The sequence below is a fragment of the Austrofundulus limnaeus genome, unplaced genomic scaffold (genome assembly GCF_001266775.1).
Source record: "Austrofundulus limnaeus strain Quisiro unplaced genomic scaffold, Austrofundulus_limnaeus-1.0 Scaffold726, whole genome shotgun sequence".
NCBI classification, from domain to species: Eukaryota; Metazoa; Chordata; class Actinopteri; order Cyprinodontiformes; family Rivulidae; genus Austrofundulus; species Austrofundulus limnaeus.
Genome location: NW_013953128.1, coordinates 10,981 through 24,552, shown reverse-complemented (window position 1 = coordinate 24,552; position 13,572 = coordinate 10,981). Strand labels below are relative to the sequence as shown.

At 38.5% G+C, this 13,572-nt stretch overlaps 2 protein-coding genes across 2 annotated transcripts in view; both read right to left on the bottom strand.

Annotated features, from left to right (window-relative positions):
- The window catches only part of col20a1 (collagen type XX alpha 1 chain), a gene marked incomplete in the record, with an annotated part of 43,425 nt that extends 31,349 nt beyond the window's left edge, over positions 1 to 12,076 (bottom strand). Inside the window, 15 exon segments of the mRNA XM_014028200.1 lie at positions 235 to 374; positions 466 to 595; positions 1,499 to 1,644; positions 2,153 to 2,282; positions 2,493 to 2,665; positions 2,747 to 2,905; positions 3,457 to 3,621; positions 3,696 to 3,815; positions 4,843 to 5,010; positions 5,448 to 5,588; positions 5,926 to 6,102; positions 6,791 to 6,934; positions 9,096 to 9,200; positions 10,005 to 10,113; positions 11,647 to 12,076. Coding sequence (XP_013883654.1) covers positions 235 to 374; positions 466 to 595; positions 1,499 to 1,644; positions 2,153 to 2,282; positions 2,493 to 2,665; positions 2,747 to 2,905; positions 3,457 to 3,621; positions 3,696 to 3,815; positions 4,843 to 5,010; positions 5,448 to 5,588; positions 5,926 to 6,102; positions 6,791 to 6,934; positions 9,096 to 9,200; positions 10,005 to 10,104 — 1,998 coding nt within the window.
- Positions 12,077 to 12,177: 101 nt separating this feature from the next.
- Positions 12,178 to 13,572, bottom strand: part of slc35h1 (solute carrier family 35 member H1) — a gene marked incomplete in the record, with an annotated part of 9,928 nt that continues 8,533 nt past the window's right edge. The window contains 1 exon segment of the mRNA XM_014028203.1: positions 12,178 to 13,341. Within this exon segment, the coding sequence (XP_013883657.1) occupies positions 13,196 to 13,341 (146 nt within the window).

The window sequence follows — 13,572 nt, the reverse complement described above, 5'->3', positions numbered from 1 at the left end:
AAGAAGAAGAAGAAGAAGAAGAAGAAGAAGAAGAAGAAGAAGAAGAAGAAGAAGAAGAAGAAGAAGAACAACAACAACAACAACAACAATTGGGAAATTTCTACAACCGTCCTGTAGTTTGAGTGGGTTATTTAAAAAACAGCAATGGACATCCTTTAGTGCAAAAAAAACCCTGTAAAATAATTGAACATAAATTTTAATTATCTGCAGGTTTTTGAGTTTTCGGGCTGTTACCTGCTTGACGTCGCTGCCGTGGTTGGTGCTGTAGGTGATTCTGTGGCTGGGTACGTCCACGGCGCCGGGGACCCAGCTCACCTTCAGCATACTGTGGGTCACCACTGGGAACTGAATACTTACAGGAGCTGGGAGAGCCACTGTAAGAACAGGGAGGACAAAATATAACAAAGTGTCTAAATAAATAATCAGGAAAACAGATTACAAGAAGGAAAATATGAAGGTGATTACAGGTGGTGGCAACAGAGGTAACTGGATCACTGGGCTCCTCGTCATAGAGAGCGTAAAGAGTGACAGAGTAGTCTGTTTCTGGTAGTAACCCTGCCAGCTCCAACGTTGTCCGATCAGCGCTGAACCTCTCCTTAAACACATAAAAGTGAAGCAGGGAGCTTTTTAATCCGTCTCATAATCATCAAGAGATAAATCATGTAGTAACAAACTTTTAAATCAGTCTGTTATAAAAACTGACTGTGAGCAGACAGGTAAAGGTGACTGATTATGACTACATTCCTTCAAAAAATTAAACTGTTAAAATATATAGATACATTTTCACAAATCATTTAAATATTCACTCTCATTTTACTTTATTAATGTCATGTTGATTTGTTTTTTCATAATGTATTGACATGGGGAAAGGAATAAAAAAAGTTAATATGCTTTTTTAATAGCCACATCAACACCAGCTTTGCATTAAATTAGGGTTGGAAAACAAATGTATAGTGTGCAACTAATCGTAAGAAAAACTGTCACTAATATTTAGCACTTTGCAAATACTACGATTACTGACTTATATAAGTTGTGGCACAGAGCTAATGCTAATGCGAACACAGAGCTAACGCTAACACTAAGCTACCACTAATGCTCCATATTTCCAGGTACCAGCTAGGGTTGGGCAAAATTGGATAGTTTGCAATTATTTGTTAGAAAAACTATTGATGATTAATATGTAGCACTTTGCAATTACTGCAAATAGTGATTTATATAAGATGATGCGGCACAGAGCTAATGCTAATGCTATGCTAACACTAACACTCCATATTTCCAGGTACGATCTAGGACTGGGCAAAATTGTATCACGCGTAATTAATTTTTAGAAAAATTGTTGATTAATATTTGACACTTTGAAATTAATGCAATTTGTGACTTAAATAATGCTAACATTGAGATAATGCTAACGTTAAGCTAATGCTAACGTTTGAGTTGCATTTGTTTCTTTCGGAATTAATTTCTTTAAAATTATAGAAATACCCTTTTTTTTTTTTACCTCCTTTGCATCATCCGGCTCTCCGTCGTTGAGCGCCGAGTACAGGATCATGTACTGAGTGGCACCAGGGGTTGGACTCCAGCTCACTCGCAGCGTGCTGTAAGAAGAAGGAACCACCTCCAAGTTGGCTGGCATGGTGAGCGGCACTGAAAGAGTCGAGGAGAAAGGAAGATGAAGGAGTTAAAATAAATTATATATACATTACTGTACATTCATTTGTTAGGCTGATGAAGATCACATCTATTTAACCCACTGGAAACACGTCTCGTTTAACTGAAAGCAAAAATTTATTGTATTTATGCACGTATAATGTGATTCAAGTATAATGCAACACCAAATTAGCAAACATTTTTCTTTCCATCTCCACAGTTAAAAAGAGAAAAAAAGTTTTTCATCCTCCGACTCCTGTATAAATAAAAAACGACTATTGTTTATATGTTTTGTTTGCGTGGCATATTCTTCAACGGAAGGGCAGAGGAAGAAATTACAATAATTTATTTCACACAAGAGAATATATTTACATTTATTATGGTAGTACATTAGAAAAAAAATTGGCCATAATTTCCGGATGATTTTTGGGTTAAAATAGTCTTCTTTAAGCTTCTTTATGCAAAGAAGAAACTAAAAGGTATTTATCAGTCACRTGACACTCACATGTTGTGACGGTTCCTCTGAGCGCCAGGCCCACGACATCATCGTACACAGGGAAGATGGAGACGTGGTACAACGTTTGAGACGAGAGGCCGTCAAGCAGAACGGTGGACTTTGAGCCTAATAAGACCACCTGAGGACAGAGCATCATTTAGATTCTAACTGAAATATATTCCTTCAACCTTTGAGTTTTTTTAATTTGTACCATTTAGACATGTCATTGTCATAACATTCAAAACTTATTTCGACCCAAAATGCTTTGTTTCGGCGTTTTATTTGCGTGCTATGTTCATATGAGTCTATAAAATCTGTCTGTATGCAGATGACACGTTGAGTTTCTAACCTCCTGGGGACTCTGACTGTCAGCGCTGTGGTACACCACTCTGTACTGCTGGACTGGCTTCGATGGATTGGTCCAGTGCAGCTTCACCTGCCTGGATCCAAGTTCAGAGAAGCGGAGATCCGCCGGACTCGGGTAGGAGAGGACTGGGTCTGCCGTGGGCCCAGGCTCCATCCCTGGAAACACAACCAATCACATCTTGAAAACATGGAGTGGGATTATCAAAACTAGGGAGAATGRCAGGTTTAGATGTTTACGTTTTGTGATGCCCCGGTCTTTTATCCTTCTACACAGGATGTGAACCAGACGAGCCACCAGTTTGGCGAGCAGGGGGAAGTCATTCACGTTGTAAACGTTAAGATCAACTGGTTCTGATGCCACCTGCCTCAGCTCAGCCTCATCTGCGTTCTTCACACCTGTAAAACATAAAGTTGTAACATTAAAGTGCCTGTGATGTCAAATTTTTGTAACACATATGAATGCATTTTTAGAAAGTGGACATTGATAAAATATTGCAAAATTAATTTCATGTTGCTGAGATGAACATTTGTTCAGATATTTGCCTGTGAAGAAACAGGAAGTGATGTTGTTACAACAGCTAACAATCCAGACTGTAGAGAMGAATCTGATGTTTCTTAAGATTATTTTGAGTCTCTATCAGGAAGATGAAGAAGAGTCAGAGTTCAAATAATATTGTTTCAATAAACAAAGACCAGAGAGTTTTCRTTGTTAAAGAGWTCCCCTTTGATGTCACTTCCTGTTTCAYTTTGGCTGAGCCAAGTTCAAAAGAAAATATACCAGTTATGGGACAAAATGTGTTAAATCGTGTGTATTRTTCCAACTTTCTTAAATATAAAGATGTTTTCTTTGACTTTTTGTATTTGAAGAATATGCATGTCACAGGCACTTTAATGCTCTGAACACTCGCACCATGGTGGGTTTTCTCCTCTACCTCCTTCAGTCTCACCTACAGCAATGATTTCAACGCCTGCRTTCTTCAGCCGGTTCGCTGCAGCGATCGCATCATCCTGAGACTTCCCGTCRGTCAGCAGGACCAAGAAAAACGGCGCCTCGGGTCTCGCGCCTGYCTCAGGTTTCATGTTTTCCTCCATGACGTGGAGCAGCGCATGTCCTGAAAGAAGGCCGRCTGGTTACGCACCAACGCACAGGTTCTGYAAAGTGTTGAGCTTTGTGTTGTTTAAGCACCTGTAAATGTGTTTCCTCCTTTGTATCTGAAGTTCCTGACTGCCTCCAGCAGCTGGTCTTTGGTGGTGAATTTGTTGAGGTGCCACTCTGTGCGGGGGTCTCCACTGTACTGGGTCAGACCTGGAGGAGAGTACGGTTTGTATTTGTTTGTTTATTGAAGAAATTGTGTTGCTGTGTTTTCTTTTTTTCTGTGTGTTCAATCCTTCTACTTTCTTTAGCTGAATGGCTGCATTTGGACTTGGACTAACTTTTRCCTTTCTGTGTGTTTATTTATCTGTCCTGTTAGCAAAATATATCATCAAGTGGACAGATTCTCCTACAAGCTGATTAACTTTTTGACCCAACCTAATTCAAGATGACTAAATTACGGAGTCCCTCATGGTTCAATGTTAGGCCCTATTTTGTTTATATTGTACTTGATGCCTCTTGGACAAATTTTTAAGAAATTCAGTATCTCTTTTCACTGCTTTGCAGACTATGTACAAATATACATGATAAARACGATTCCCTGCAGTCTCTAACAGATGTTAGATTACAGACGAACCAAATTTTTCTTCACTYGAATCAAAATAAACTCAAGTTATGTTAGGACGAAAGAGCCTTATTAGCAAACCTTATAAAATTATTGGTTCCATATCCTCTTTTTATCAGTCTTCCTGCCAGTTTCCTGTTGGATTGAATTTTTAATAATTTTAATGGTTTTTAAAGCTACAAATGGCTTGGCCCCAGYTTATCTCCAGGATCTTCTTCACAACTAATCAACTTCTAGAACACTTCAGTCTAACAGTAAACTGCCCCCAGAACCTAACCTGAAAAGCAGAGGAAACTGGGCATTTGCTGTCACTGCTCCTAATTTGTGGAACATCTTACCCTTCAATATTAGATCTTCCCATAGTCTGGAAAACTTCAAATCCCTCCTTAAAACTCATTTTTTTATTCTCTGGCATTTACACAAGGCCTGACATTGTAATCTATGTGTCTTGTCTGTTTAATTTATTGTTTTATTTTAATGTGTTTTTATCGGTTGTTTTATGATTGCTATATTAAAGTGCTTTATAAATAAAGTTGACATTGACAATAGAAAATAAACATGGCTGTAACTCTGCCTAAAAATGGGGCGTTGAAACTTTGTGTGGCTTTTCCTCACCAATCTGAATGTGGTTTGGCCCGATGTGGAAAGGTGTCATCAGACCCTCCAAGAAGTCTCTGACCCGCCTGAARTTGGTGCGTCCGATGCTCCAGGAACCATCCACCAGCAGCACGATGTCTGCAGCTGCATCGCTGTCGCACTCGTACGGTTTCCTCTGAGACATCCCTGAACACAAAACAAAATACAAAAACTGATTCATTCTTCTATATGTGTGAAATTCTTTAAAACCACCATGTTGCATGTATCCAAACAGGTAAAATAGAGGTATTAAAGCATAAACAGATATTAATCCTTTTGTGAAATTATAACATTTTCATGCATGTGAGGGTCTCTGAGCTTTGAGGTTATAAGGACACATGTGCCCTGCAGCAGGACAGGAGGTCCTGTCATTATCCCCTCACCTGCACACTATCATCACGCTAACCCAGCACTTACTGCTCCCGAGTTTCATCGTTTTTAAGCTCCTAAAAGGAGCTGCAGATCTCTTGTTGTTTGACAACTTCCTGCTTAAAGGAAATAATCTTTATTTCATAAAGATAAAGGCTCGTATCAAAATGTATGTCACAAGTTTTCTAACAGTGGACAGTAAATTGTCAGTTTACCCTGTTTGGTCCCCTGCTCTTCTTTGATCTGCACAGTGGAACCACCTCGCTCCTTTTCTTTCTGCCTCCTCCTCTTCTCTTTGGTGAGTCTCTCTGGGGTCTCATCAGGGAGTTCAGAAGGGGTTGTTGTCGCTGGGGGCTCTGGAAATCACACGGGTGGGGTTAGGTTAAGATAAGGATGGATTGTTTGTGGAACGAAGTGAAGCTGTACATGACAGGAAGGCGTTTATGTGTGGAAAAAWGTGCTGTTTTCAAATATTTCACTTTATGATAAGCAGGAGACAAAGTTATTTCAAACATTTCAACACATTTAGACCCTCTTTCTTGGCTTTCAATACAGTTTTTATTTTTTCCAGGCTTTCTGGTCTTATTCTAATAGAAGAAGATTGCTCTGTTAGCTGGAGAACCATGGTATAAAGTAYAACTCCTCCCACAGGTAAGTATGTTTGTAGCATCGCTAACTGCTAGCATGAAATACCTGCGGTGGCGACAGCGGCAGCCATGGTGGTTGTCGGGTCCGGGAACCGAACTGTTGGCGGACCCAGCAGAGGCTCCGTCACATCATCCAGATCCCCTGACCCCGACCCACCTGGCATCTTCTTCCTGTTCTCACGACCACCGCTGCGGATCATCTCCTCTTCTCGCAGACCCTCCACTGAAAGACAAACGCAGCAATGAGCTGTAGAATATTTTATAACAACACCTGCAGCCAGAGAGTGAGAGGAGCAACTCATCTCTGCCTTTTCTTTTTAATTAGCTGCCTGCTAACAGATCAACTTAATGCTGAGTTGACAAGTTGGAAGCAAAGGTGGGGCAACGTTCCGTTTTCAACCTCGTTAAACTTCTTCCCCAGGTGGAAAACTCATAGCCTCGAGTKAAGAAGTAAGAAAAACAGCAACAAAGTGATGGAAAACTGTTGAAAAAGTGAGAACGGCCTTAACATAACGGCCCACTACGGTGCAGCTCGGAGCAAGCGCAGGCCCCCGGGGGAAGGTTAAGAACACGCAGAAGACGAATCACAAAGGAATTCCCAGACCGCCATCATTCCAGCACGTCGGTCGCTGTTACAAATTTCCAAGTCAAGGTTTTTTTCCTGACCTGCCGGAACACGTTCGACTCAACACAAAAACCTACTGTCTTTCTGATGTTTTGCAAGAATCCGCAGGCTACRTCTGCATTTTATACCATCTGTGCTGTGCTCCCGGAGGCTGACAAGAAAACGTCAAAAGATCTCACAGATCAGCAGAAAAACCAATAAACATGAYGGGGTTCGCTTCAAAGCTCTTTATGTTTTCAGAAAAATTTATTTTGATTTCTCTCATTTGTTTTCTGGTGTTTCTTACTGGTGAATCTTCTCTTTGCTAGAAGTTTCTCTGTGGTCCCGTTCAGCACAAAGACTTGGAGAGAGTATTCCTGCCTGGAGTCCAGTCCTGCTACTGTGGCCCGGCCCCTGGTGGTGGTCAGCATCAGCTCTGGTTGTAGCTCCTCTACWGAAAAAATTAAAAAGATTGTTTAAGTATTTATATCACACATTAAGCTGCATTTCTCTGTCATTTTAAGAGTCTGTTGTCATGTTTTGTCTACTTTTTGACCAGTTTACCATCCATGTTTTTGTATATCTCACCCGCAGGGGCGGAGCTAGACCTCTTTGCAAGGGGGGCCACAGGGGTGGCCAAATAACTCTGGATTTTAAAATTCAAAATGGCCACCACAGCTAACTTCAAATAGTTATACATCAGCTGTTTTAAGAGATATTGAGCTAAAATTTTGTCTGATCGTAGCTAAAACAAAAAACAAAACAGGATGAATGGTAGTGCCATATTAAGCTAACCGCTAATGTTCAGCTGTTATTTTGACAAACTCAAATTTAGCATAGCACTAGCCAAAAACAATCTTCACCAAATTCTAAATGCTAATAAAAAACTCAAGATGCCCAACACAGTTAAATTAAACTGTTTTGAAAGATATTGAGCTGAAATTCTGTCTTATCGTAGCTAAATAACATCTAAAAACCAACAAACCAACAAAAAAAAAAAAAAAACAGGCTGAGGGCTCCAATTCAGCCATTTATTGACAAACAAAGCTGAATATTTAGCATAGCTGTAGCCATAAACAAACTTTACTAAATTCTAAATGCTAATCAAAAATTCAAGATGGGCACCACAGTTAACTTCAAATGTTTATAATTSGGCCACTTTAAGRCWTGYTGAGCTGAAATTTGTTAGGGTGKAGCTAAGAWTGAKCCCAAACACATGCTGATTGCTAATCCCAACCTTACAAAGAGCTATAATTCAGCCATTTTTTGACAAACAAAGCTGAAATTTAGTGTAGCTGTAGCCAAAAACAATTTACCAAATTCTAAATGCTAATCAAGAATTCAAGATGGCCACCACAGATAAACTCAGTTGGTTATAAATCAGCTGTTTTARCAGATAGAGCTGAAATTTGTAATGGTGTAGCTAAGAATGATCCCAAACACGCGCTGCTTGATAGTCCCAACTAAGCCAACTGCTAACGCTAATTCTAATTTTACAAAGAGCTATAATTTAGCCATTTCTAAACATAACAGCTGAAAATTAGTGTCGTAGTTGAGAAATTAACAAAATCAAAATTTGAAATCCAAGATGGCCACCAAAACATTTTCAAATAGCTACAACTCAGCCATCATGAGAAATACTGAGCTGAAATTTGAAATGGTGGTAACCAAGAGCATCACCATGACATTCTGAAAGCTAATCTGAATTTTAAGTTTAAAAGCCAATGCTAATTTCAGAAAAGGGCATTTTTTTCAGCTAATTTTGGACACATAAAGCTGATTATTGGTACAAAACTTCTGAGTGCAAATGCAAATTAAAATGTTATAACTCAACTATTTTTACACATATTGAGCAGAAATTTGTATAGTACAGTTAAATTGTAAATTTAAAGGGGCAGCCACCTGTCAAAGTTTGTCAAGGAACTTTTTACTAGTTGCTCCATGTCATTTATAAGTTACTGACTAGTGAGTTGTTGCTCAAATTCTATTAATTGTTTCTTAAACCCAGAAAAATTACACATAATTGTTGTTTTATATTAATTCAGAGGTTCATAAGTTGTTTTTTTTTTCTACACTGATAGGTTCAGGTACAGCTGTGCTCTAACTCTCCACTTTGAAATGCCACATACGATCCCCAGTCATTAGAAGGTGGCCAATCAGGTGGCCATGGTGGCTCTCCTGCTGTTCAGTTTGGCTCCATTCTGCACAGAAAACTGGATACCAACACAGCTTTGGCGCCGTATTGACTGGAGCTCACAAAGAACCATGAGGTGTGGCAAAACACAATATTCCCTGAYGGCAGTATCTTCTTTAGTTCCTTTTATTTGGGATAATGCACCCTGCCACAGCGCAGGAACGTACCAAGAATGGTTTGAGATACAAAAGAAAGTTTGACAGAAGGGATATTTTGGTCAAAGTTCTTATTTTGTACTAAGATGTGTCATCCCATGGAMTGAAATTCCTAAAAAACCTTCAGGTATCAGAGTCTCAGAGTCGATTTGGACTCATCAGTAAAGTTCTGCAGAAGCCTTCTGGGTTTTGGAAGCAGTGCAGTCTGCCCACCACCTCCTACATGTCACATCACTTCAGCACAGCCAGGAAAACATCCCTACCAGAAGTGGTTCTGACTCGGACTTTGTAGCCCTGAACGGGTCCGTCAGCCTCCTTCCATTTCATCTGCAACCTGTCCTCAGACAGAACCGTCAGCTTCAGACGACCTTGTTGGCGACGAAGAGAAGAAAAGGCAAAATTAGGATTTAAAACAGTCCGTGTCACTTATTTGGTTCAAATATCACAACTGCTAAATAAAACATCAGTTTTTTTCCCTTCTCCTGGGCGGTCTAACCCCCGCTTTTCCTTTTTCCATAAAACTAATTCATCTTTTGTTCTGGCTTCATCTGCATAATTTCCAGCAGGGGATTCTCAACAAGTGATGTCTTTCATGTGTCTCTCTGTCCAGCTTCCATCCATGTCTCCAGCTGCTGCTGCCCCCCGCTCCACCACCACCCATCAAAGCAGAGCCTGTCCTCTGGGCCGGAGCAGAAACAGGAACAGGACTCCAGTTTAGGATGGTAGGGTCAAAGGTCATGTCAGAGGAGCATCACTCAGAGTGTGACAGGGTACTGAATGTTACATGTGAGGGTGTAATAAATGAAGAGGAAGACGAGGGGAGGGGGGGAAACGGAAACAAGAACAGAACTTGAACACTGTTTTTATCACGTCTGTGGATCCTCAGCTGATTCTGCTCTGCAGGCATAAACCAGGGGAGTGTTTTTATCTGGATAAGAAAGGCTCTGATGAGTTATTTAAAGAAAAACGAGTTGATATCCTGAAAAATACTGGACATATGTTGTACTTTATGTTGGGTTTAAGCAGCCGCTGAACCGATCACTCCAACAAGGAAATACAGTAAAAATAATCAGACAAATAAGATGCAGGAAGAACACAATTAAAATAATGGATCAAAATGACTGAAGTGCAGAGTGGTCTCTGTGAATTTAAGAGACATTCAGCTGCTTTACCCTGGCCTTGGACCCCCGAGGACAGCAGCAAGACCACACTGAGCAGGAAACGCAGCATCAGCCAGGACGATGGAGGTGAGGCAAGAAGATGAGCAGACATGAGTGGGGCCTGAAAACAAACACAAACGTTCAATTAAATTCATCTTTTTTAAAGTTACATCTTCATATATTTATCAACTGACTCAGAAGAGTTGAATAAAAAGTGTAAATGTTTATTAAATAGCTAAAATAATGCCAACCTGTTTCTACATGTCCAGCTATTAGTTTTACAGTTTGATACCTCTCATTGTAAAGTAATAAAATCWGCTTGTTTTAGTCAAGTATATTTTTTCTCACTAAAATTAAAATCCCAGTTAAAAGCCAACCTTCAATATTTTAAATTCCAGATTTATTCTCGTTTATTAAGATCGCACATTTTTCTTCTCGTTCCGCAATATTTGTACTATCTTAACAGTTCATATATCAAAACATTCAGCTCATTTATGTCATGAGTTCTGACATTTTTCAACAACTTTTTCAGCTGTTTAGTGCATCCGGCCACTTTATTTTTTTATTGAAAATGAATGGAGTTCTCTTCAACGTCATTAAAACCCTTTAAAATGTTTATAAATCTTTATTGCACTTTGAAACTTTTACTCTGGTTCTGCTCCCCCAACTTTTTTGTGCTAATTTCTGCTTCCTTCACCTTCTTTTTTTTTTTTTGGTAGTTTTAGTTTTTTTCTGCTCTTTTAGCTATCTTTCTGCTCCTTTCCACTATTTTGTTAATTTAAACATATTTTTCTGCTAATGCTTTTTGTGCTTCTTTTAGCTGATTTCTAATCATTTCAGCTATTTTTATTTTTATTTTTTTGCCTTTTTAGCTAACTTCTAATTTCAGCAGTTTTTTTTTTCATTTTTAGCTGATTTCTACTCATTTCAGCTGTTTTTGCCTCTTCAGCTATTAAGTTTTTTTAATCTAAATTTATCTTTTAGTCATAATTTCATCATCTTTTTATATTTCTACTAGTTTTGACTGTTTTCTGCCTTTTAGCTACTTTAGCGATTTTCAGCTAATCTGAGCTTCTTTCTTCTAAATTCACTTTTTTCTGATAATTTCAGCTTCTTCCTGCTTAATTCAGCAAACATGCTCTTTCTTATTTTTTGTGCTAATTTAAGCTACTTTTTTTAGCAATTTTCTGCAAATTTTGGCTGCTTGAAGCTATTTTATAAATTGCAGTTTTTTGTACTTTTGTTTTTCAGTCATAAGGTTTTTTTTTTTTGCTGTCCGTTCACCATCCGTCTGCTAACTTCAGCTTGTTTCTGTACTTCTGTTTTCCAACTTTCAGCAGAAGTCGGTTGTTTGAATTTAACTCAGTTTTATTTAGTGTTATTAAATGTTTTCAGCTTCTTCGGCGTGATTTCAGGACAAATCTTTCAGCTAGAATTTTGACTGCATTTTCTCAGTAAATGAAAAATCTCAATGCTTTTATTTATCAATATAATTCAGTCACTTATTATTAGCTATTCCCATTCAGACACTGTTTTCCTTCCAGGTGAAGGCCCACGACCCAGCAGTTGAAAACGGCTGATTTTCTGTACATTTTAACTGTGCAGCATACAAATAAGCCAGAAGCAGCTMCAGTACAGGTGTGATCTGACCTACCTGAGAGCAGGTTATTCCCTCAGACAGACTCCACACGGCATTCCAGAGCGGGGATGTCAACAAACGCTCTGCTGAACTGTGAAAGCAGCTCTGCTCCTGTCTGAGGGGCTGAAATCTGAAGCAGGGGGTCCTCCTCCTGCTGCTCCATGGGAGTGGCTCTCTGAGGAATGTTTCCTGCACAAACACACAAACGCTCCACAGGAAGTTAGTTCATTTTATACAGAAATGTAACAAACACACTAAGCCTTATTAGAAAATAAAACATTGCATTTATATCTTTTATAACTGAGGATTTAGAAAACTAAGTGGTTTGAGTTACGTCATCCAGGTGCGCAACAGGAAGCTGACTTGGGATCATGTTAACCCTTTAAATGACTAAATGTTCCTCCGTTTTGATGAAAATAAAGAAACCTAATGTGCTGTTTTCTTTTTAAAGAGTCAGATGCAAAGTAAACAAAAGACAAATAAGACATTACTATCTTTTATAAAAGTCTTCTGCAGGACGAATTCATAAAAAAAAAAGAAAATGAGTTTTTCTTTTGTGTTACTTTATTTCTCAAACAATTTCAACATTGTTTTTTTTTAAATCATAAAAAATTGAAATTTTAGAAACCTTTTAATTTTACACAAATCACCAACATTATGAAAATAGCTCTTTGGAGTCTATTAAGGCACAGAAAGATCATTAATAGTGCTTTGAATTAAGATAAAAAAAAACTGCAGTCAAGAAATGTTTAAAGRATTGAGCTGAGTTGGAATGTTCCAGATAAACATGACAAAAATCACGTTGGAATGAAAAAGAACATTTTCATGATCCGACTGTTCATCTAAACGTCATTTCTTTTATAAATTAAACAAAACTTTGACGCACTTTGTAAGATGAACAAAAAGTGATTTTAGATTCAACCACAAGGCTTCAGGACATCCTAACGAGTTAATTTATTCATAAAAATTAGATTTGATGAGTTTGATAGGCAGGTACGCAAAGAAAATGTGAATTAAATGTAAAAATAAAGTTGTACATTTGGCACACATTTCCTAAAAGAAACATCCTCGTTACAATTTCCACACTGCCTCACTCGGGCTGAAACCTAAATATAAATTTACAAAATATTTCAGATATTAAATTATGTGAGAAAATGTGTTTTTTGCATATTAAGGGAAGTAAAGTCCTCTGCAACCTGAGGAGTCAAAGACGTGTCTCTTTAAAGCTATCTCACTCTCACAGATTATTTATTTATTTCTAGCAGAGTTATTATTTAAGCCTAAAACATGAATAACATTAGGTTTTAATGATTCACAGTGAAACAAAACAAAAACTGTCTCTAACAGATATAAGAATGTGACGAGTTCAAGAAAAGTTCTCGTTTTATATTTTTCTATCGGTTTCCTGAATCAGAGGCTTCTTTGGTTTCATTATTTATCAGAAAATTCACCATTTGTTTTACAAAACGGTGATATTTTAAACCAAAAGCCTTCAGCCTCTTGCTCTGTTATTGTTGAAACTTTCTGACAAATGAGAAACGAAGGAGTTCTCAGAGACACCGGGTCATTTCAGAAAGATTTCTTGCTCTTCGTCTTCGTCGTCACGCTCGTCTTCAGCTGAATCTCCACGTTTACTGCTGTCATTCAGGAGTAAAGGCATCTCCAGTTCTGAAGTCTTACTGCTGAGCTGCCTTAAAGAAGGAACTTTATCTGCAAAAAGAAAGATGAATCAGTTCCTCCTAAAGCTTTATTTAACTCCAAACATCCTCGTTTCACTGGGGTGATAGAAGAACATTGGGCCTCATGCAAGAACCGTTCGTACGCACAGATTTGTTCTTAAGTTGTGCGTACGAGTGCGTACAGACCTGTCGTATATTTTATCTGCAGTCAATCTGCTGTTATCCAGATGGGTTTTCTTCATTAATAACTTTATATTTCATT